This window comes from Panthera onca, chromosome D4, assembly GCF_046562875.1.
Source record: "Panthera onca isolate mPanOnc1 chromosome D4, mPanOnc1 haplotype 2, whole genome shotgun sequence".
Taxonomy (NCBI): domain Eukaryota; kingdom Metazoa; phylum Chordata; class Mammalia; order Carnivora; family Felidae; genus Panthera; species Panthera onca.
In genome coordinates, this window is record NC_138351.1 from 89,965,021 (window position 1) to 89,987,830 (window position 22,810).

At 61.2% G+C, this 22,810-nt stretch overlaps 2 protein-coding genes across 9 annotated transcripts; one reads left to right on the forward strand and one right to left on the reverse strand.

Moving 5' to 3' along the window:
* Window positions 1-17,018, forward strand: POMT1 (protein O-mannosyltransferase 1). Of its 6 annotated transcripts, none has more exons than XR_013551639.2 (21): window positions 741-759; window positions 1,028-1,185; window positions 2,318-2,424; window positions 2,854-2,904; window positions 3,456-3,602; window positions 4,297-4,408; window positions 4,789-4,854; window positions 4,942-5,035; window positions 5,237-5,392; window positions 6,323-6,453; window positions 6,951-7,046; window positions 7,991-8,083; window positions 9,581-9,677; window positions 11,577-11,669; window positions 11,977-12,097; window positions 12,476-12,573; window positions 13,068-13,181; window positions 13,950-14,076; window positions 15,094-15,271; window positions 15,697-16,392; window positions 16,535-17,018. XR_013551639.2 is itself a non-coding variant. In XM_078436348.2 (21 exons), the coding sequence occupies exons 2-20, from the start codon at window positions 1,064-1,066 to the stop codon at window positions 15,869-15,871; spliced, it is 2,178 nt and encodes a 725-aa protein (XP_078292474.2). In that variant the 5' UTR covers window positions 741-759; window positions 1,028-1,063; the 3' UTR covers window positions 15,872-15,892; window positions 16,054-16,496. The 6 variants fall into 6 exon arrangements, 5 of the variants coding, with proteins under 5 accessions (XP_060464317.3, XP_060464318.3, XP_078292474.2 ...); XM_078436348.2 differs by lacking the exon at window positions 16,535-17,018 and having other exon boundaries at window positions 15,697-15,892; window positions 16,054-16,496; XM_078436349.2 differs by lacking the exon at window positions 16,535-17,018 and having other exon boundaries at window positions 15,697-15,886; window positions 16,054-16,496.
* On the reverse strand, window positions 16,497-22,545 carry UCK1 (uridine-cytidine kinase 1). 3 transcript variants are annotated; one of them, XM_060608324.3, is made up of 8 exons: window positions 22,403-22,545; window positions 21,781-21,940; window positions 20,703-20,799; window positions 20,334-20,476; window positions 20,162-20,256; window positions 19,742-19,852; window positions 18,375-18,423; window positions 17,620-17,897 (listed from the first exon to the last, which is right to left on the reverse strand). In XM_060608324.3, exons 1-8 carry the CDS (start codon window positions 22,508-22,510, stop codon window positions 17,719-17,721), a joined length of 942 nt encoding a protein of 313 aa, XP_060464307.1. In that variant the 5' UTR covers window positions 22,511-22,545; the 3' UTR covers window positions 17,620-17,718. The 3 variants fall into 3 exon arrangements, with proteins under 3 accessions (XP_078292476.2, XP_060464307.1, XP_060464305.1); XM_060608322.3 differs by lacking the exon at window positions 19,742-19,852; XM_078436350.2 differs by lacking the exons at window positions 19,742-19,852; window positions 20,162-20,256 and having other exon boundaries at window positions 16,497-17,897.
* Window positions 22,546-22,810: the final 265 nt, after the last annotated feature.

The following is a 22,810-nucleotide window of genomic DNA, read 5'->3' on the forward strand; positions in this document are numbered from 1 at the left end:
CTCCGCAGGCAAGGCGAATCGAGCGCCGAGCAGGCGGCGCGTGGGCGGTGCCGCATGCCGAGCAGCCTCGCCCCCGCGCGCGGCGAGGAGCCCTAACGGTCAGCCCCCCCCCCCCCCCCAGCAGATCCGAGGCGGGGCCGGATGCGGGAGCAGCGCTGCGGGAACTCGACGAAACCCGAGTACGTTGGAGGCGTCAGGGACCAGGGCCGGGTCGGCACCCGGGAGAGCCTGCGCGGGACGCGCGTACGCGGCCTGAAGACGAGCCGGGGCGGGGGCGTCGGCGTCGGCGTCTTAGCCGACGGGGGGCGGGACCGAGGGCTAGTGCGAGCAGAAAGGCGGGCGCCCCGGCAGGTGCAGCCTTGGGAAAAGGAGGGGTACTCGGGCGAATGGAACCTTTGGGGCGGACGGTGGCGCGGGACAAGTGCAGCCCATGGGGGGGGGGGGGCGGGGAATGTCTGGAAGAGCAGTAGAGGCCTCCTGGGGCAGATGAGATCTCTGCGGAGAGGGGGACCGCCAGACCCCAGGTGCAGCTTTATTTGGTGCGACAAAGGGGGCGTCGAGTAGATGCAGCCTTAAGACGAGTGGCGCTCAAGGGAAGATGACGCCTCGGGGACGAAACGGGGGCGCCTGGGTGCAGAGCCACCCCCACGGTGAGAAGGGGGGCGCCTAGGTGATGGTGCTGCGGCGGGTAGGGGAGGAGCGGAGATGCTGGCGGCAGACGAGGAGGTTTCTGAGGGTCAGAAGGTCGAGGTCACCGAGGTGAGCGGGCTTCTGAAAGCAGCTCCTTTCCAAGAAGTGCTCAGCTGGTGTTCGTGGGGTGCGTCGTTGAATGAGTGAATTTTCGGGCACGAGGTTCCCAAACCCTCACCTTAGTTGTCTGTTCGTGTCCTCCCGATTTTCTCTCAATGACCCCACGACGCGTATGGTTCTTCCTAGAGCCGCCTGAGAGCCAGGGCGACTGTGATCCTTTGGGAGCCTTCAGGTTTGCCGCTTATGTATCGACGTCATCTCTTCCCTTGCTTTCTAGGGTGTTTTCGAGGACCCGCTTTTGCTTTTCTACGGGATGTTGGGATTTTTGAAGCACCCCGTCGTGGTGACGGCTGACATCAACTTGAACGTTGTGGCTCTGACTGCAATGGGGCTACTGAGCCGCCTGTGGCAGCTCTCCTATCCAAGGGCTGTGGTGTAAGCCAAACAACTCCGTTGGGGGGGGTGGGGGGCGGCGGATTCGGAAAGGGTTGTCATTTGTTCATGCGCCGGTGACCGGAAGTGCCTTTCTGAACAGCGGAGTTGGGAGGGTGGAATTCTGGGCTTCCTGGTGACAGGTGCTTCTGGCAGAGGAGAGGCCGGTTTGTCCCCCGGACGGCCCCTGCTGAGTCTGCCTATCACGTCTTGACCCGTAGTTTTCTAGCAGGTGAAACCTGGCCCGTGAAACAGGTGCCACAGCTTAGGTAACCACTTAAAATCAAGGGTGGAGGGAGGAGGATTGATGAATTCGGAAGTGAGTCGTCACTGACCTTAAGAGAGCATCTTTTATTATAAAACGGGACGTGACTGCTGTTATCGCAGCGCTATCCCCTCTCTGGTTAATACCTGTGTACTTTCTGTTTAACTTTTCGTGGCCGAAAACGTTGGACGTACACAAAAGTAGGGAGAACGGTATGACGACCCTTACCAAACACCCAGCTTCAACAAGTTATCAACTCCTAGCCACCCCTCCCTCGTGGTGGATCTTTTTAAGCAAGTCATAAACAGTATGGTTAAGTAATTCGGTATAGTTCTAAAAGATGACGAGTCTTAAAGAACAAAAACCATATTAGCGTTAGCACGCCTAAGAAATTAACGGCAATATCAACAGTGTCATCGAATGTCCCCGATTGACTGAAGCATTTGTTGCGGTTGGTTTCTGCGTGTTTTGCTTTCCCACCTGCCCCTGTTTCGTTTGGTTACCAGGTGTGATTCTGGACCCTTTGTCACACAAGTGGTGGCGAACGAGGGGATTAGCGTCAGGTCTCTGTGGCTTTTCAGTAGGCCGCCTGCTAGCACGTCCCTCAATGGGAACAGTGGGGGTAAATAGAGTCTGTGTTAGGCAAACCTGCAGAGTATGTGTGGCTGTTCTTCTGTGCGTTTTCCCTCCTGTCCTGGTGGATGATGCCGTGCCCGTGTCTCCGTATTTGGGGACGGAGTGCAGTTGAGGCAAAAGTTCCGACCTTTGCTGAGCACTTCCTAACATTGTTTGGGAACAGGTATATGGTTGCCCTTGCGCCTTTGTTTGCTGAAGATTTCTGGTTGAATCTCGCGTGGGTTTGCTTTTCAGTTTCGATGAAGTGTATTATGGGCAGTACATCTCTTTTTACATGAAGCGGATCTTCTTTTTGGATGGCAGTGGACCACCGTTTGGCCACATGCTGCTGGCACTGGGAGGTAGGATTCGTTACCGAGAGAGAAGTATCCTTTTAAAACTTCTAAGCGAGGGCGGTTTGTGGGTTCAGGCCCCACATTGGGCTCTGTGCTGACAGCTCGGAGCCTGGAGCCTGCTTCAGATTCTGTGTTTTTGTGTCTCTCTCTCTCCCTCCCTCCCTCCCTCCCTCTCTCTCTCTCTCTCTCTCTCTCTCTCTCTGCCCCTCCCCCACTCACTCTCTTTCAAAAATAAACACTAAAAAAAAAGAAAAATGAAAAAAAACAACTAACTGAATAAAATTGTGGCAGTTTATTAAGAAAAGTAATAATGAAATCAGACCTGTAAGTGAAATTTCTGATTATTTGTCATTGTTTCCTTGTTCCCTGCCACGGTCTGGCAACTCCAGAATTGTTTGCTGAATGGCTGAGTTACCGATTCATCTTCTGTTTCAGGTTATTTAGGAGGATTCGATGGTAACTTCTTGTGGAACAGAATCGGAGCAGGTAAAAGTCATCTTCATGGCCTTTACTGATGTGTACGTATCACAATGGAGGGAGAGTGGCTTTCATAGGGATTAACAAGCGTGGTTTATGACGTGTCCAGGGTATGGGAAGTTCGGTCTAAGCGGAAGACTTCGGAAAGATCTGGTAACTCTCTTAGCATTTAGTCGTGGTAACTATCGCATCCTGAGTTTTTGGCATACGTAGCACGTTGCATATGTGGCATCGGATGACAGTCACTTTTCTGTACGTGTAAATTGTCTACATTGCCGCAATGTTTTGGGGGAAAAGTGAGGTAAATTTGTAAATGAGGAAAGCACCAATTCCCGAATCATCGGGCGTTGTTTTTAGGCGTAACGAGAGCTAGGTTTTGAGTGCGTGCGGCTCGTTTCAGAGCTTTCATTTGTAGCTTGTACCTTCGTTCCTGACACGGCCCCTAGTCTTGCAGACTTGCATTTTCGGTTCTGTGAACGCGATGCCCTGTTGGAAAACATGGCTGCAGCATATGAAGGTGTGTGCGTGGTGCCTTCAGCTGAGTGTGGTTGTTCTTTCAGAATACAGCAGCAACGTGCCCGTGTGGTCTCTGCGCCTGCTGCCCGCCCTCACGGGGGCCCTGTCGGTCCCCATGGCCTACCAGATCCTGTCGGAGCTTGGTTTTTCTCACTGTGCCGCCATGGGGGCCGCCCTGCTGATGCTCATCGGTAGGACCGGGCCTCGGCCTGCTTTGGGGTCACGCAGGGAAGAACCGAGCACTGGCCTTTGTTATGTGTGAGCGTGGCGCCCAGATGTGCCCCCGCCCCCCGTGGTGTCTCCTACTCCCAGGATGGGGGGAAGTGTGCCCGGTTCGCCCAGATTTGACTCTGGGAGTCACCTGACTCCCAGGCTGCAGGGTGGCGGGACCGTGTGTTCAGACTTGCGCAGTCCTATGTGGGGGTGGGGCTGCCCAGACGGGGCTCCCGGGTGCTCCGTGGTGCCTCTGCCTCCAGCCAAGTCTGGCCCGGGTTTATGGACAACTGAAAACTAAGATGAGAAGTCATGTGAGAAAATACAAAGAACTAGGGTTTGTGGAGTGAGTGGCCCCTCTAACGGAGGCCCTGAACCAGTGTCCTGTCCTAACGGGCAGCCCCACCAAGTTGGTATTCCTTGGGCAAATGAGAAAAATAGAGACTCAGGTTCGGCGACTCGCCCAGGGTTGCATAGGTCTTGCTGGGCATGATTCTCGCCTAAGAACCTGCCTTCGTGGTTCTGGACCACACCCCGTCCGGCCCCCCAGTCCCGAACTTCCCACCTCCACGTGCCGTGACTTTTAGGGCGGGCCCTTCCCGTGGGTGCTTCGACCTTCGTACATCTGCCCTCACTACATCACAACCGACACGTGTGTCCTCTTTGCAACAGAGAACGCTCTCATCACTCAGTCAAGGCTAATGCTTTTGGAGTCCGTGTTAATATTCTTTAATCTGTTGGCTGTGCTGTCCTACCTGAAGTTCTCCAACTCCCAAAAACAGAGGTATGCAGGATGTGACACGCCCTTCCTAGTTCGTGAGAAAGAAGGGCTCGGGTGGTTTGTTGACCTGAGACGGTCTGATGCCTTTTCATTTCGGAGAGCCGCCCGCTGGCTACCTTTTGTCACCTGGACTGGCCCTTTGCTCCTTCCTGACTCCAGAAATACGTTCTCATTTTTGCGTACTTTAAAGTAACTGCAGAGATGTCCCGGCTAAAAAGAGATTTTGCCAGGGCCGACATTTGGGAGACGAGCATTTGTTTTTCCCGTCCTGAAGCTCGGGGACAGCCAGCCGACCCCGAGAGGTCTGAGAAACGTGCCCTCTCTGGCCTTCGGGTGGTCTTTGGTGACCCGTCCCCAGCTTCGCTCTTCCTCTTTGACCCCAGGCCCTTCTCTCCGAGCTGGTGGTTTTGGCTGACGCTGACCGGAGTGGCCTGCTCCTGTGCCGTGGGGTGAGTTTGGTCCACGGGTCTGAGGCGGCGTTGGCGGCCTCCTGCTTCTGAGCCTCGTCGCAACGGCTTCTCATCGTGTCCTTTCAGCGTCAAATACGTGGGTGTTTTCACGTACCTGCTCGTGCTCGCTGTCGCTGGCGTCCACGCCTGGCACCTGATAGGAGACCGGAGTCTGTCAAACGTAGGTGCTAAAGTAGAGCGGGGCGTGTGGCTGTCCCGGGGTGGGGCAGAGGGCTGTGACGGGCGCGGCTGGCAGAAAAGGCTTCTCAAAAGGCAGACCTCCGTGAGCCCCCCACGGGCGGCCGCGTGGAGCCCGGAGCCCTGCTGCTGACCTGCGTGCCTTGGCGTGGGGCAGGACGTGACGTGTCTCCGTCCCGTGTAGGTCTCTGTGCTCTGTCACCTGCTGGCCCGCGCGACAGCTCTGTTGGTCGTCCCGGCCGCCATGTACTTGCTGTTCTTTTACGTCCACCTGAGTCTGGTCTACCGCTCTGGGCCCCACGATCAAATCATGTCCAGTGCCTTCCAGGCCAGCTTGGAGGTAAGACGCGGTGCCACGGCCCCCTTAGAAAGAGGACAGGGACAGGGCGCCTGGGTGGCTCAGTCGGTTAAGCGTCCGACTTCGGCTCAGGTCATGATCTCGCGGATCGTGGGTTCGAGCCCCGCGTCGGGCTCTGGGCTGACAGCTCAGAGCCTGGAGCCTGCTTCCAATTCTGTGTCTCCCTCTCTCTCTGCCCCTCCCCTGCTCGTGCTTTGTCTCTCCTGTCTCGAAAATAAATAAAAACATTAAAAAAAGAGAACAGGGTGGACTCAAAGTTTTCTCACATAAACGTTGAGTGTTTAGGGGAAAACCAAGTCAAGAGAAGTCTGTTTTAGTATTTTTAAATTAATACTGCACATGCTGACGGTGAGCTATTGCATGAAGGGGTTAGCTCTTCAGTGTGACCTGCCCCGGGACATCATGACGTCCTGCAAACTCCGGGCAGCTGCAAATGCTTCCGAGGACGAGCTCGACTCTGGCATTCGTTCATACTGACTTTGCGGCGATAGTGAGATGTGCCAGTCAGGGCGGTTAGGACAGGAGACTCCAGTCAGACGGACCCGCTCCTGAGTGCTGGTCTGGGTGTTTGCACAAATCTGTCAGCTCATCCCGTTCCTACTTTTCTCACCTTTTGAATGGACAGGGTTGCCCTTCTCCGAAGATGCTGTCGGATCTTAGGGGTGTTGTGGAAGGGTAGGTGAGCGCCTGGCCCCAGAGCCAGCATCCAGTCCTCAGCAGCTGTGTTGGCGATTACCTAACGTGACATTACGATTAGGTCCCCTGTCATCACAGTTATGTGACGTGATAACAACGGCCACCACTGTGAATATGTCCCCCCCCACCCCCACCCCATGGAGGTGTGGCCATCAGTGAGGCTGGTGAGATCGGCACCCCCCTTTCTCACTTGCCACCTTTTCGCTTTTGTCTTAGGGAGGGCTGGCTCGGATCACGCAGGGCCAGCCCCTGGAGGTGGCCTACGGTTCCCAGGTCACTCTGAAGAACGTTTTTGGCAAACCCGTGCCCTGCTGGCTTCATTCCCACCAGAGCACCTACCCCATGATGTAAGGAAAGTGGCCGTTGTAACTCGAACATTGCAACACGTTTGGTTTGTTTCACACTTTGACTGTTACCAGCTTTCACTGTAAATGAAGTTCATGGGGGGGCGCCTGGGTGAAGCGTCTGACTCTTGATCTCAGGGTCATGAGTTCAAGCCCTGCGTTAGGCTCCACGGCGTGGAAAAAAGGAAAAAAGAAAGAAATACACGAGACAGAAAGACTTTGGGCTCTGAGAGTCTGATTATCAATAAACCGTGTCGTTTCTGTGTATAAAACAGAGGGACTTGAGGAGCAGGGGGCCCGGGCTCTGTCATGTCAGCTGTGCGCCCTCCACGCTGGACACAGCCTCCTGCCGGAGTCTTCCAGCCCCGCTTAGACTTAGACGTTCATCCTCCCCACCCCCCCGCGGCCCCCCACCCTGCTAGGTGACATTCTCAGGGACCTGGAGAGGAGGCTGCTTGCCGCCCGCTGGCAGACGCGTTTCTGTGTTGGTTCCTTCACAGATACGAGAACGGCCGAGGCAGCTCGCACCAGCAGCAGGTGACCTGTTACCCCTTCAAAGACGTCAACAACTGGTGGATCGTAAAGGACCCTGGGAGGTGCGTGCAGGTGCTGGGCCTCCGGGACAGGGCTCGGCTCCTGGGCTCCTCGCCGTGTGCACCTCCTCCCTCGGAGCTCCGAGAGCAGCTCCGTGCTGATGAGCCGCAGTCGGGGGGTAGATCCTTCCTCCGTGAACTGGCCGCTCTCTGTGCCACCCCTGGGTTCTGTACAGGTGCATCCCAAACGCTCCTCTGTCACCATCCACCCCACCTTCCCCGGGCATTCACCTGCTCAGGCCTCCCAGACGGAGGACCCCCTTGTCCCCCTCTCCCAGTCCACTCCGTCAGCCAGGCTGTGCTGTTGCCCATCCAGTGCAATCCAGACCTCTGCCCTCGGCCCTGCGTTTCTGGAGTGAGGCAGGCTCCACGCGTGCCGCCCCTCTGGCCGGAAGAGTCCTACTCAGCTGGCTCCTCTGGGAGGCGGCCTGGACCGCCCTCCTCCCTGTGGGTGGCCCGATGGCTTCCCCGTGTCCGTCGTGGCACAACCGTTGGCTGCTGCTTAGCTTGCTCTCTCGGTGGCTGTGTTCCCCATTTACTGTGGTGACGTGAGGCCAGCGGCCACGTCCGACTGTGGACCGCACGCACGGTGCCGACCCGACGGGCCCTTAGTACGCTTTCATCGAGGGCTTGCCGGAAAACAGATTCCATCCGTTCGAGCGATTTCTGGGCGGGTGCAGGTGTGTCTGCCACTCCGCCGTTTGTAGAGAAACACAGAGCAACCAGAGCGTGGTGATGGCGAGCGGGGTCACGACAGGAAGCTTGGAAAGTGGCCTGAGGTCTCAGAAAAGAGTTAACCAGACTTCTCTGTTTTGATTTTTACGAATTCACCTCCCATAAGATACAAATTGCCGCCGGTGGGAGAATGTGGAGCCCTTGCCGCCCGGTGGGCGCGGTGCTTCTGCGGGGGCCCGAGCTCGGTCCCAGCCGGCCCTCTGTCCCCGCAGGCACCAGCTGGTGGTGAGCAACCCTCCGAGGCCCGTGAGGCATGGAGACGTGGTGCAGCTGGTGCACGGCATGACCACGCGCTTCCTCAACACGTGAGTGTCCCTGCTCGGCCCCCTCGGTCCCCCTCGGGCTCTCCGTTTGGCGAAGCCGCGTCTGCCTCCCCTGGGGCGGCCCCGCGCGGGACCCTGCACTCGGTGGGCGCGAAGGAGCAGTGCGAGCCCGAGAGGCCCCAGAGCTTCGAAAGACAAGTTTGGGGCGAGCACGGGAGTTGCTTCCCGCACAGGATGATGTGAAGTCCGGTTGCTTGAAGCAAACGTGAATTCGAGAAGGATTCAAACGCGGGCTCAATGGGGCTGGGAAAGGTCCTTACGTGTGGGTTCTCAGCTCTCACCTCACCTGACCCGAGCCGTCCGCACATCGATGGGCCCGGGCCCCGTCTCTTCCTCCACCCGGCTTCGTGGGTCATCTCACGGCTCTCCAGGACACGTGAATTGTGCCTCGGGTCCCGGCCTCCCCCCGGAGGCCACCCCGCAGACCTTGGCTTTGGGGTACAGCAGGTTCCCGGCCTCCGGCCTGCTTCTCTCTGGAAAGAGTCAGTTGCTGAGCCGCCCCCTGGGTCCTTCTCTGTGTTCCCTTCCTCTCCTCAGATAAGACCACTTCTTCCCGTCCTCGTTCTCACTGCGGCCCAGGCCAGGCCTGATCCCTGTGCTGTTGGGGCCGGTGCCCCGACCTCTGCCTCTATTACCCCCACCCCCGACAGCGGCGCCCTGTGAACACAGTGCTGGCCTTTTGGCCAGAAGCACTCCAGTGGATTCCACGCTGTGGCCCTGACACTCAACGTCCCCACTTCTGGCTGCAGGCCCCCTGGGATCTGCCCCTAGTGACCCCCTGGTCACCTTCCCTGCAGTCACCCTGGCCTCTGCTGTCCCCACACGACCAAGTGCTGCACCCCTGGGGCCTTGACACTTGCTCCATCGGCCTGGAAAGTTCTTGGACTCACGCCCCCATGGCCTGCTGTGTCCACGTGTCCACTGAAACGTCACCTCCTCAGAGCGTCGCCCGGGCACTTTGCCTGCTACTTTGGTTTTATCGGTGGTCCCCTACAAGCCTGGCACTCTCTTGTCCGTATGTGCGAAGGTCTGCCTTCTGCAGGGTGTGAGACAGACTCCGTTCCCTGTGGGGTCCCCAGCTGCTCCATAGTGCCCAGCGCACAGTAGGACACAGCGAACGAGGGTGGTGGGTGTTTCTGGACATTGGAGGTCGCCGGCACCGAGGGCACCTTGTCCCCCGACAGTGCTCTTCGTAGCCCAGACGTTTCTGAGGCCTGGCTGTCCGGGAGCTGCCGGGTGCACGTTGTCGTGCTTCTGGGGGATCGTGGGCGCTTGTCCAGCGACACGACGCCTCTGTCAGACCCCTCGTCACGTGTCCTTTCCCCCAGAGGTGTGACTGTGGCAGGCGGCTGCCTTCTCGGTGTCACGTTTATCAGCAAGCCCCAGGGTGGTGTGTCCTCGGGGACCCTCGCAGACCTCGTGAACACCTTTTCAGAGCAGCCTGAGGCAGTCCCTCCGCAAGCCTGTTTCCTTCTCCAGGCACGACGTCGCGGCGCCCCTGAGCCCCCACTCGCAGGAGGTGTCCTGCTACATCGACTACAACATCTCCATGCCTCCTCAGAACCTCTGGAGACTGGTGAGTCCCCACCGGAAACGGGGCTCAGTGGCCGTCAGTACTGCATCCTTTGTAATGTGACCGTTCAGAACCGCCACTTGGAACGGTTCCGATTCAGGGGCGCCCAGGGGCTCCCTCGGCGGAGCGGGTGACTCTTGATCTCAGGGTCCTGAGTTCGAGCCCCACGTCGGGCGTAGAGATGACTTGAAAATCTGGAGGGGCGCCCGGGTGGCTCAGTCGATTAAGCATCCAACTCTGGATTTCAGCTCAGGTCGTGATCCCAGAGTCATGGGATCCAGCCCCGCATCGGGCTCTGCACAGAGTGTGGAGCGTGCTTAAGATTCTCTCTCCTCCTTGTTCTCTCGACTGAAAAATAAAATCTTAAAAAAAAAAACAAAACACAATTCTGATTTCGATGTAAAATTAGTGACTTTTAGTCATAAGGTCATAGGTGTTTTCCTTGGGGACAGAGACTTCCCCTGAGGCAGTGACGAGGTTACGGAACGGTGGGTCAGCGCTCCACGCCGGCTGTATGGTTCACGTGGGCCTCCAGGTGAAGGTTCCCTCTGACTTGGTTGCTTGTTCAGCCTCCAGGTCACTGAACACACGGGGTCGGGGGCTTCGGCCCCCCTCCCTTGACCAGAGGAGCCTGATGTTAACCAGCGCCCCCCCCCCCCCCCACAGAGTTTCCCCAGGGGCTGCTTGGCCCTTCAGTCAGGTGGTTCCTTGGGGTGGCCCTTCGCTGAGGCGGCGGGCGCTGTGGTCGCCCTTCCTTGGAGCCTCCAGGGGCACGTGCCGTCCCCACAGAGTCACTCTCCGGGGCTGCACGCGCGTCCAGCAAAGAAGGCAGGAGGAAAGCGTTCCGTGGCTGGGTCCTTGAGCCCGCAGGAGTTAAGGACGTGCTCGCAGACACCGCTACAGTCCCTTGAGCGTGGTGACCCGCTGGGGGGCCCTCCCTAACGAGAGGCGGGCTTTCCTCGCGGCGGCAACAGCTGCCCGCCGAACACCAGCCTCCTCGCCCCACTTGTGGTTCTCGCAGGCGTGACCGGCACATCCCACGGGGTGTGGTGCCGCTCGTAGGCCGTCCGGGCAAAGCCAGGGCCGCGAGGCTGCTGTCGGTGCTCGTGTGCACGCTGTGTCTCCCGCTTTGCGTCTCCGTGGGCAGAGCTGTCTGCCTGCAGTCTGCTCGTCTCCCCCCGCCCCCAGATGTCCCCGCTGGACGCACACACTCCGTGCCCAGCCCAGCCTGGAATCTCTGCTGAGGGTCCTATCCACCGCCCTTTCTGCCGTCCTGCTGTCGCTGATTCTTTTCCTCCTCCTTCCCCCTCTTCCCCTCGCTTCCCCCCTCCTCCCCCTCCTCCCCCCTCCCTTCCCCTGCTCCTGCTCCTGCTGGTAGCACCTTCAGCCCCACGCACCCACATTTCCCACGGGAGCTCACAGAGCTGGGACAGGGCCGGAAGATGGCTGGCATGGGCCGTGCTCCTCGGCCAGGCCTCCTCGCCGTGCCCACCAGGCCCCCCGGGCCCTCTGGTTCTCACCAGCAGCACACGGCCTCACGGGGTCTTCTTGAGGCTGTGATAAGATATGACAAGGCCAGTGCTCTTGTGACGTTCGTGTTTCCGTAATGCACTCTGGGGAGTCCCTTCCAAGGACCTGTCGGGGACCACGTGTGCACTTGCCAGAGAAGGGAGCTCTCGGAGGTCCCTCAACTCTGCAGGAGGGCAGCGTGTGTCCCGGACCCGCGGCACCGGCACCTGTGCTTGGGTGTCCGCAGCGAGGTCAGGGCCGCCGTCCTCTTAGCTTCCCGGAGCTTGGCCCCTCCTGTCGGCCTAGGGCAGTGTCTTCTGGTGACCGGTCCTCACGTTCCGTGGAAGGAAGTGGGGGACGTAACGAGACGACGGACGGGGTCTGCTTTCACAGGACATTGTAAACAGAGACTCCGACGCGGGGGTTTGGAAGACCATCTTGTCCGAGGTCCGCCTGGTGCACGTGAACACCTCCGCGGTCCTGAAGGTGAGAGGGCGCCGCGTCTGGCTCGCCCGTCTGGGTGGGGGGCTCGTGAAATCGGTTTACGGATCCTTCGGGCCGAACGGGCTCCTAGCGGGCAGCACATGTGGCCAAGGTCCTCGCCGTGTTTCCTGCCCACTGACGAGGGAGGACTTTATAACTTCTCACCACTGAATCCTGCCGTGACGGCCCCACGGGGGAGAGGCTGTCGCCCTTGGGGGCTGCAGACAAAGTGACCGGTTGGCGGGGGCGGCGGGCGTGAGCCGGGGCCCCTAGCCTCCCAGTCACGCCCCGCCTCCCTTGGTTTTGCCAGCTGAGCGGGGCACACCTCCCAGACTGGGGGTTCCGGCAGCTGGAGGTCGTCGGGGAGAAGCTGTCGCGGGGCTACCACGAGAGCACCGTGTGGAACGTGGAGGAACACCGCTACGGCAAAAGTGAGTCCGGCCTGGCCTGCTGGCCACCCGTCGCCGCCCCTTTACCAGGACGCCGGCCCCGCGGGCTCTGGTTCCGGCGGGGGCTGGACGCGCTGTCCACGCTGCTCCCCACTCAGCCGAGCCGTGAGCAACCGAAGCCGTCACTCTGAAGTGTTGCTGGAAGGCGGTATGAGCTGAGCTGTCTGACTGGAAGGATCTAGATTTGGTGGGTAGATTTGGTCCCGTTGCGGGGGGAGAGCCGAGCGGAGTGACACGGTCTGACGCAGCCGCTGTGGGCGGTCTGAGGAGGGGGAGGCCCGCTTTTCACCACGCCGACGGCTGTGTCGCGGGCTCCCCGACCTTCCGCTCACGTTCTTCTGGGTCCGGTGTGTCTGTCAGGCCAGGAGCAGAAGGAGAGAGAAGTGGAATTGCACTCGCCCACGCAGATGGACGTCCACAGGAACCTGAGCTTCCTGGCCAGGTTCCTGGAGCTGCAGGTGACGTGGTGGGGGCGGGTGGGTGGGCGCACCACGGCTCTGCGTGGGGGAGCGGGCTCCCGGCCACACGGCACTGCGCCCCGGAGAGCGGCTCCCTCCCCGGCGTCAGCCTGGGGCCTGGCTCAGTGGGGCGGGCTCCTCTGTCTCTGGAAGTGGCCAGTGCCCCACTGACAGCCCGGGGGGGCCTGTGACGTCGGGGGCAGGAGTAGTCAGAGCCCAGCCAGCAGCGTGGCACACGCTGAGCCCCCCGGGTCAGGTCATCGCGTGCCACGGTCAACACGATGGGGCCCGAGAGAGGTCAGAAGCAGAAAGCCGGCCTCCCGTCTCTAAAAGCGTTCTCAGCACCAAGTTCAGTTCTCTTGTCTGCAGACAGGGTGGTTGGAGCTCTGGGGCCGCGTCTCAGGGGGAGCGGGATGCCCCCGTGACCGGGACAGGTCCCTGCGCGCTGAGGCGTCTGGCTGTCCGCCCGCCTCAAGCCTGTGGCCTTGTTGCAGTGGAGAATGCTGACGGCCAAGAGCGACGGCTCGGAGCACAAGTACAGCTCGTCGCCACTGGACTGGGTCACGCTGGACACCAGCATCGCGTACTGGCTGCATCCCAGGACCAGCGTAAGTGGGTGCTCACGCTGGTCGTAAGTGGGCGGCCGTCACAGTCGTCCCTCGAGACTCCCGTGGCGTTAAGAGCAGCCACCGCGTCCTACCCAGCCTGGCTTCCTCCAGGGCCTTCCTCCGCACAGAAGCCCACGTTGGGCTTTCTCCCTACACGAGTCGGTAGCGCAGGGTCAGTGCTCCTGCCGGGAGAGTGCTCCCTCCCTCACGTGACGAGTAAGGTCCTACGCGTCTGCACCTTGACAGAAACCAGGCTTTACTGCTCTGGGGGGAGCAACGCTGTTCCCCTCTCCTGACAAAAGCTGTATTTTCCGCGGAGCATGAGCGGCCGAGCCTGCCAGTGCCGTTTCCATGTGTGTCGTCCCTCTTGTCCCAGTAGGACCAACGGCCCTGGAGCTGGCGCCCAGTCGGTTGCCAGCAGATATTCCCCAAATTTTCATGCTGAGAACGCTCACCTCTCTCGTTCCCGCCGGAGCGGGGGACGAGCCATCACTTGCCGGGAAGCAGGGTCCTTGGCCCTTTGTGGCTCTGGGTTGGCACTTGATAACGTAAGAGTGCCGGCCGCGCCCGGCTGGGTTTCTGCCTACCAGATCAAGGAGCTTAGCACTTTTCCAGAGGGAGACTCATTGGGAATAGGCACGTCCATCAGCAGTGGGGTCCCAGCCTGTGCCAGCGTTTGAGCTGAAGGCCGGCAGACAGGCGAGCGTCCTCGAGGGTTTATCCCTCTGGGCGGTCGATGGCCGACGGTGTGTCCCTGTGTGCTTACAGGCTCAGATCCACCTGCTTGGGAATGTCGTGATCTGGGCTTCGGCCAGCCTCGCCACTGTGGTCTACGCTCTGCTCTTCTTCTGGTACCTGCTTAGACGCCGAAGAAAGATCTGTGACCTCCCTGAGGGTTAGTGCAGCCAGTTTCTTTCTTTTTGTCTCTTTCTCAAAAGCAAACATTAAAAAAAGAGAGCGTGAGCAGCAGAGGGGCAGGGAGAGAGGGAGACACAGAATCCGAAGCAGGCTCCAGGCTCCAGGCTCCAAGCGCCAAGCGCCGGGCTCGAACTCACGAGCTTGTGAGTCGCGAGATTGTGCCCTGAGCCGGTCAGACGCTTAACCGACTGAGCCCCCCAGGTGCCCCGAATGTGCAGCTTGTTTCTGACGGGCATTCACAGCACTTCCGGTGACAGCCCGGCCTCACCAGGATCCTGCACCTTAGACGATTTTCTGCATAGAAGGAACTTAAATCAATGTTTGTCTCCCTAGAGACAAAATGTTGCGGTTGACTTCCCCGGTTGTGCCAGAGGCTTCTCCGGGGACGTGTGGGTACCAGGCAGCGCTTGCTGTGACCTCAGGACGTGACAGCCTGAGTGCCTGCACGCTCCGGCATGGCTGGATGGCACAGAGTGGCCAGCAGGCGATCTCTTGGGCAGGGGTGCTTTACAGTAATAGAAACCACTATAAACCATCTTGAGACAGAAAAGCTGTAAGGACCTGGGCAGGGCGGGGCCACAAAGGCCTCGGGAGCCGTGTGGCCCGTCTCCACTCTTCCCGCTGACTCTTGGACCCAGCGGGCCGGCCGGGCGCACAAACACAGCCCCTTATGGCTCTTACGGGAGGCTGACCCACCTGGTGGTGATCCCGGACAAGCCGGGGACCGTGGGGACCAGCTGGGCCTGCCCCCCGCCCACCCCGGGGGCTGGTGTGGCTCAGAGGGTCGGGATGGTGAGGACCCCGCAGGAAGCCACTGGAAAGTTCTTACGACACAGTCCGCTCTTTCCCCAGAGATCACGGGAAGGGTCAGGAGGCGGGGGAGGAGCGAGTGGGCACCCTGAAAGATGAGGCAGGCGGCTCCAGGGACCCACAGGGCCTTTGCGGGCGAGGCCCGAGTCAGCAGCGCTGGCTCAGGGCGACCTTCCCGCCCCAGATTCCTGGCTGCGCTGGGTGCTGGCGGGGGCTCTGTGTGCCGGCGGCTGGGCGGTGAACTACGTCCCCTTCTTCCTGATGGAGAAGACGCTCTTCCTGTACCACTACCTGCCGGCGCTCACCTTCCAGATCCTTCTGCTCCCTGTGGTCTTGCAGCACATCAGCGACCACCTGTGCAGGTACAGGCCCTCCCCGGGGCCCCGGAGTGACGGCTTCAGTGTGGCGTGGGACGGGCTAAGGTCCCAGCAGGGACGCCAGGGGAGGAAGCTGGGGCTGGCTGGGAGAGGAGGTGCGGGTGTGGGAGACGGGGAAGGACCCCCGTGGCGGGGCTGCCCGGTGCACAGAGCTACAGCAGAGATGTGTAAACCCGAGTTCTGGAAGCTGGCCCAAAGGGCATGGACTCGGGATCCGGGTGGTCAGGGGCCGCAGAGCCTCTCGGGAGGGCTGTGGTGCGATGACGCTGGACGTGGGGACGCTACTGTGGGATCGTGGGTGTAGATGGAAGATTCGGGAAGGTGCACGAGGGTCACTTTCGGCACATCAGGCAGGGCGTGAGGAGGGTGACAGGGTCCCTCATGCCCGTGCCCTGCCCTGGTGCCCGCAGGACCCAGCTCCTGAGGAGCCTCTTCAGCGCCCTGCTTGTGGCGTGGTACTCCTGTGCCTGTCACGTGTTCAACACGCTGCGCCCACTCACCTACGGGGACAAGTCACTCTCCCCCAGCGAACTGAAGGCCCTTCGCTGGAAGGACAGCTGGGACATTTTGATTCGCAAATACTAGCAGGACACAAACCCGGTGAAGGTCTGGGCCGGGGCCGGGGCGAGGCAGAACTTCTACGGGGGTGTTCTTGTGACAGGGTAGCCCTAAGCCTGGCCGGCTGGCCGGCCTACCGCGGTTTCATTTTTCAAACAGTCCCCGGATAAGCAAAGTTCGTTTTGAGCAACAAAGTTTCTTTGTTCCAGGCGTTAAAGAATGCGGCCTTCTGGGTCCACTAACGCCCAAGAACCTCCCGAACCAGGCTAGTGTGGGACTCACGCGGGAGGAGAAGCAGGAAGGGAGCGAGGGTCGCGCCAGCCAAGGCCCCGGTCTCTCTCCCGAGCGCCCGCTGGACCTGCTGGGCTATGGCGGTCTCAGCCCCTGCCCCCGGTGAGGTCTTGAGGACGCGCTCTGAACACGGTGGTGTCACACGAGCTACCGAGTGAGAAGCCTTTGAAGAAGCAGAGGTGGGATTCTGGCCGCTGCAGTGAGGACCCTCACTGCCGCCGACTCTCAACCCCCCGCCCCTGCGGGGTTCGGCTGAGGTGCGTGGCCGAGCGGCACCTGCAGCACGTGACGTGTATTCCAGCCCCGCGGATCCGTGTCCTGAACCTGCCTCCCGTGTAGAATTAAAAAAGGGACAAATTGGTATTGGTAACTGGTGTTATTTATCGATTCTCCCTCCAGAAGGGGAGAACATAACCTGGACAAGACTGTCACACACACCTCCGAAAGCAGCCACGGAGCTCGGCCAAGCCCAACTGAGGTCCCATCCGTGTCACTACACACAGTACTCGCTAGAAGGAAACCCGAAGTGCCCGTGCGGTTTAGCCGGTGGCAACGGCAAAGCGTCGCTTTTACAGGAACGGTGCCACTGGGGAGGGGAAGACAAAGCAGGACGACATGGAGCCCGGGCACCGTCTGTGCGGCCGCGGACTCTAGGTGTATGCAGGGAGACGGGCTGCCTTTGGACGGTGCGCCCCGACCCGGGAAGGCCTGTCCGCAGAGCACGCGGGGCCCAGGCGGCTCCTGCAAGCGGGGAGGCCTGACCCCGAGTAGGACTGTGTGTGGACACGGCGGGCGCCAGCCTGCCTCCTGTCCCGACCCGCAGGGCCGGGGACGGGGCTCGGGCCGGGGGAGCGGGGCCCGTCCCCTGCGGCCGAGGCTGGCTGAGGGAAGCTTGTTCCCAGGGCTCCTTCCTCGACTCTGCCCTTGGCGCACAGGCCAGGAGGAAGGAGACCCCTCCGTGGCTCCTACATCCGTGCGTGCCAGACCGGGTCGCACCCCACTGTGGGGCACGAGACTCCGTCACTAGTCACAACTAACGGTAGAATAAATAACAACGAAACAAAACACTCGCACGTGTAACACGTAAAAAGGGGAAACGCTCCCTCTCCAAACCTATGTTTCGGTCACACGTTGTGTGGGAACCAGATCGTCCTGGACAAAGTCCCTCACGCCGTGGGTTCCCGTCGAACACGCTGGGACAGCCACCGCGTCCAGGCGGGCTGCCCGATGCTCCCGAAATAACGTGACTTGCTCGCCACACGTTCTGGGGCACGCTTCTCAGGAACTTAAAGACGGACTCGAAGCTTCCTGAACGTGAGGAAGCAGGTGAAGGCAGCAGGAGGGCCTGCCGCCATCCCGGGGGGCTGAGTGTCACAGGTGCAGGTCTGCCCACAACAGGGAGGAACCCCGTGATCCTTGCGCCCCACCCCCACCCCCCGTCTGTACCGTGAGACGCAGAGAGGAAGCAGCAGCTGCGTCCCCGGGGGGGGGGGGGGGGGCGGGCAGGCATCTCCGGACACAGCCCGAACAGTCTGTCGGGGCGGGGGCGGGGGGCCTGCCCGGGAGGCTGGGCACCCCGCCACTCAGTGGGGCCTGCTGCTGGACTCCAAGTGCGATCGCTTGCCGGAGGTCAGCACCGCGGGACGGTCTCCCGGCTCCGGAAACGTCCTCTTGTAGCTCCGCCCGTTGGACCCTCGGTGCCACTTGCAGATGTCGCCGCTCAGGATGTCCTGGATGTGCTGCACAATCAGGTTGATGGCCACTGCGGCAGAGACAGAGCGCACTTAGCCGCGCCCGTTCCCCCTCGAGGCCTCCAGGCCAGCGAAAAATCTGCCGCGGGCTCGCTGGGCCGCGCCTGCCCGCGGCGGCCCTGGGCCTGGTGGCACCGCGTCTCAGCAGACAGACAGACGCGGGTCGGGCAGTGAGCACAGTAAAACTCGGCGGCCTGGTCTGCGGGGCTTTCTGTGAACCAAGAGCCTGGGTTGGCCGCTCTCTGTGAACGAGGGACTCCCCCCGTCGATACACATCTTTTCCCAGCTTTACTGAGCTATAACTGGCGACCGGCATCGGGTCAGCTTAAGGTGTACGACGTGTCAAACCCCTTTTTTGATACTTGGAACCTGTGTCGTTAACGTGCACGGACAGGCAGCCGTCCCAGCCTCAGGAACGGTGCCAGGACCGGGCAGGGTCTGCTTTGGGGCTCCGGGGGGCAGACGGAGGAGGCGGGGCGGGTTCTTACCCATGTTGTCCACCCCTCGGGGGATGATCACGTCGGCATACTTCTTCGTCTGCAAGGCAGAAAGGGGGGTCTCGTAAGGATCTGTCCCCCCCCCACCCCCCCGGGGTGACTTCTAGTTGTTTGAGGCCAGATTCAATCAGCCCCAGGGCGTGGCAGGGACCGGTGTCGTGGCAGACAGTGGGGCCGGGATTCAGGGCTTAGCCAGGAGCCGGAGGCAGTGGCCCGAGAGGCAAAACAAGAAGGAGAAGCGGAGGCAGCCGGAAGAGACGTGTCTCTCCCCTGGTGTCTCTCACGCTTTCCCGTGGACACCACCGTGGGAACATTTCTCTGTGCAAACAGCGCACCGAGCCAAGTGCAGCGGGGCGTCCCGCCACACCACGTGACCTTCCTCCTCAGGAACTAGGAAGCTTTCTGCAGGAGGCCCGGTGCGGTGAGCAGGCCAGTGGCAGCAGACTGGATCCTGGCCGTCGTCAGCACCTGCTCCCTCGCTAACCCCTCCCCAGCAGGTGCCCCTCTGGGTACGGGGCCACCGAGGAGCGACCCCAACTAGATGCCACTGAGGGGGACACACGTGAATCAGGCAAAGCAGAGGGAGAGCAAAGAGAAACGGGTCGGGGCTGAGGGACCGACCCGCAGAGTGTGCAATGTCGCAGGTGTGTCGATACGGACCAACAGGGCACGTCACAAGAGATGAGCCACACGGGCCGGCGGTGGGGACCCACCGAGAACGTGACAACAGGGGGCCAGGCTGGTTCCACAAGGTTTGCTCACTGGTGGGGTGCAGACGAGGGGACGGCGAGGGGCAGGAGGGATGGAACCCAATGCAGAGCTGAGAAAGGTCGTGCTCCCGGGGGGTGGGGGAGGGACACGGCCACCCAGGCTGGACTCGGTGTGAGGCTGTGAGTAAAACGAGTGGCAAGTTCAAGGGCGGTCCACGCAGGGTCACCGTCAGACCGGGCACCCAGAGTTTTGCCGTAAACCACCTATTTTGCCGAACATCTTCCTGTGAATAACAGGATATAACCATTTACTTCTCTAACCATTCTCCGGACGCTTCAGGAAACGTGAACGTGAGATTAAAAAACGTTCTCTTCAAGCAACGGGAGAGGGAATTCGTTTGTCCAACTTAACCGAAGCAGGAAGCCGCGTTCGAGTGCCTTTGTGCCGTATTTCACTTTTAAGAAGCAAAATATTAAGTTTCCCCTGAGAAGCACCTTGAAACCCTATCTAGTTAGGACAGACGGTGGAGGACACGACAGATGGCCGTGCAACAGTGAAGGCCTCCCCGCAGGCCACCTGGACCTGGAGAGCCAGCCACGTGCAGCCTGGAGAAACACGCGGCAGGGACAGGGGGACGAAGTGCCTACGGTGTGCCAGATCTGTGTCCGTTTGGGCCGCGAACAAACACGTCCCTGCCTTCGTGGCGTTTCCCGTTCTGAGAGGGGCCAGCAAAGCAGGGAGTGTGAGACCAGAGGTGCCTGGAGAAGGGGGAGCAGGGGGTTCCTGGGGTGAGCACGTGCGGTGAGTCAAGGCCCGCAGCAGAGAGGAGGTGAGCCGCGTGGACGTGGGGGACGAGGGGCTTTTCGAGGCAGAGAAAGTGATAACGCAAAAGACGCTTCGAGAGCTGGGACCGGCCTGGGAACAGCCTGGGAACGAGGTGCGGTGGGCTAATCTCTCCATTCGTAAATCGGACCCTGTGCACCCACGATTCAGCTCTCACGGAACAGGGCGCCAGGGGTCCCTCTCGAAAAGGGAGAAAAGGAGGGTCCCGAGTAGGCAAAAGGTACCGGCAGGCAGAACTCCTCGAAGGCCGGCTTCACGAAGGTGGTGTACTGGGTCAGAATCTGCTCCAGATCCCTCCCGCGGTGCACGTCCCGGAGAACTGGGGCAAGAAGAGGAGGGCGGTGAGGACCGGCGGCCGGCCTCGGCCAGGGGCAGAGAGGCCCGCGTCCGCCTCACCTCTTCTCGACAGCCTGACGTCCGAGTCCGTGTCCACAAAGAGGCGCAGGTGAAACATGTCGCGGACCTCCTGGCTGTAGAACACCAAGATGCCCTCAAACAGGACCACATCTGCAGGGTAGACCACCGTGGTCTCCGGTAACCTGTGAGGTGAGACCCAGAGATGGGCCCTGCTGGCGATCCGGGGTCCCGGGGGGCCCGGGCCCCGTCGGCGTGGAGGGGGACAGATCACAGCGGGGGAGGGGTGTGTATGCAGAGAGACCACAGGGCAAGGCTGCCGCAGGTCAGTCTGTGGACGCCCCGGCGGGGACGCGCTAGCCGCCCCCGCCCCCCCTGCACACGGTCCCTCTCCCTGGAACCACTGCTCACCTGGAGTGGGTCACAAAATCATAGGTTGGGACCTCGACGGTTTTGCCCTCCACGATGTTTTTCAGAGTCCTGTGCATCAAATCGTTATCAAAAGCATCTGCGGGGGACAGAACAAAAGGCAAGACTATCTATCCAGGTGCCCTTGTGCCGGGGACGGAGCGACTTCCTCTGCCTCGGGGTCGGCCAGCCACGACCCCCAGGAACATTTTGGACTGGGAGCCGCCCCTGCAGACTACGTTTACGGGGCCGCTGCCCAGGTTCCCTGTCCCACACAGAAGTCTGCACCCAGTGATTTCCTGAGTGGCCAGCCCAGGGAGGTAGGTGGGTTAGAAATCTACTTCTATTTTTCTTTTTTTTAACGTTTATTTATTTTGAGAGACAGAGCGTGACTGAGGGAGGGGTAGAGAAAGAGGGAGACACAGAATCCCAAGCAGGCTCGAGGCTCTGAGCTGTCAGCACAGAGCCCGACGTGGGGCTCGAACCCACAAACCGTGAGATCGTGACCTGAGCCGAAGGCGGACGCCTAACCGACTGAGCCACCCAGGCGCCCCCATCTGCTTCCGTTTCTGAGAAATAACCACCGACGGACACTCCTCAGGCCTTCCTCCCACGTGACCCCCAAGAAAGAAAGATGGGTGCCAGCCACAGGGTGAAATCTCCTAGCAGTGGCAGGCAAGGGCAGGCTGGCTCTCTCCCCTCATCTACCCCATTTCCACCTGTCCCCTGACCAGACCAGATCAGACCAGAGTCCGCCCTCTGGTTTACCCACTGCTTCCCCTGCTGGCCTCTCAAGGACTTTGGCCCCAGGGCAGGTGGGGAAATGTAAAACGCTGTGCACAAAGGACCCCAAACAGCTGGAGGGGTGCATGGATTTCTCCCCCTCCGCCGAGACGACTTCCTGGGACTTCCTGGCCGGCTCCAACCAAGGAAGCCGGGAACGCCTGGGGGGCCGCTCGGGGCCCAGGGGGCCAGGCAAATTCCATGGAAGCACTCGGGCCTCTCTGCATCCCCGTCCGACCCTGGAGCCCAGACCCCTTGGCCTGTCCTCCCCTGCTCCCCTCAGGGTCTCGCGCTGCACCTGGGTGGTCGAAATTGTACTGGCCCTTCAATGCCTTGGCTTTCTGCTCTGCAGTCAGGACCTTGTAGAACCTATCTTGGCTCAGGATGACCAGCTTCCGCTGCCGGTGGTCCACTTCGTTCTGGCCCAGCAGCTCCATGATCTTCTCACACACAGTGGACTGGGAATACACAAACAGGATTCCCGCCTGGACCCGCTCCTCCCGCCACGGGGCGGCCCTTTCCCGGCCGTTTCTGCAGGGAGCTGGCTTCTGGGGACACCGACCCGCCAGCCCCCACGGACTGACTGCCCAGCAGGCCGGCGACAGGCGGGGCTGGGCTCGGGGTAGGGCCGCGGGGCACTGGCAGGGGCAGCACGCACTGGGGGCCCCAGAGGAACCAGGCCGGCGGGAAGGCTGTGGGGGTGGGGGCCCGAGGGCAAGCGCCCCCCGCCCCGCCCGCCCACCACGGCCGCAGCCCTGCGCCCCTCCGCCCCCCGCTCCGCCCACACCCTAGAGGGGGGCGCCTTGGCAGCCGGAGCTGGGGTCTCTTCTCTGGCTAGAGGCCGCAAGGGGCCGCCCGGAGTCTCAGGGGGCCGGGGATCGAGCTGCACGCAGGCCCCGCCGGGCCGCTCAGCCCCTTACCTTCCCGCTCGCGGTGCCGCCGCTCACCCCGATCAGGAAGGGCCGCTGGTGAGGGCGGTCCGCCTCCGGCGCGGCGCCCTCGCAGTCGCCGCCTCCAGCGGAAGCCATCGCGGGCTCCGCTGGCCGGCATCGGGGTCCTCGCTCCCGGCGCCTCCCGGAACCAGCCCGTCCGCTCGCCCCCGCTCGAAGGTCGGAAACGCCCCCCCGGGCTCCACTTCCGGGAGCCCGGGGACGGGAGCGCGCCGAGCACGGCGGGAGTTGTAGTCCAAGGCAGCGGAGGGCGGCCGCGCATGCGTCAGGCGGGCCGCCCACCGTTGCCGGCGAAACGGAGGCCCGCTGACCTTCGGCGGCCTCCGCCGGAGTCTCTCGCGCAGCCGGTTTGCGGCGAAGGACGAAAGCCGCCAAGTA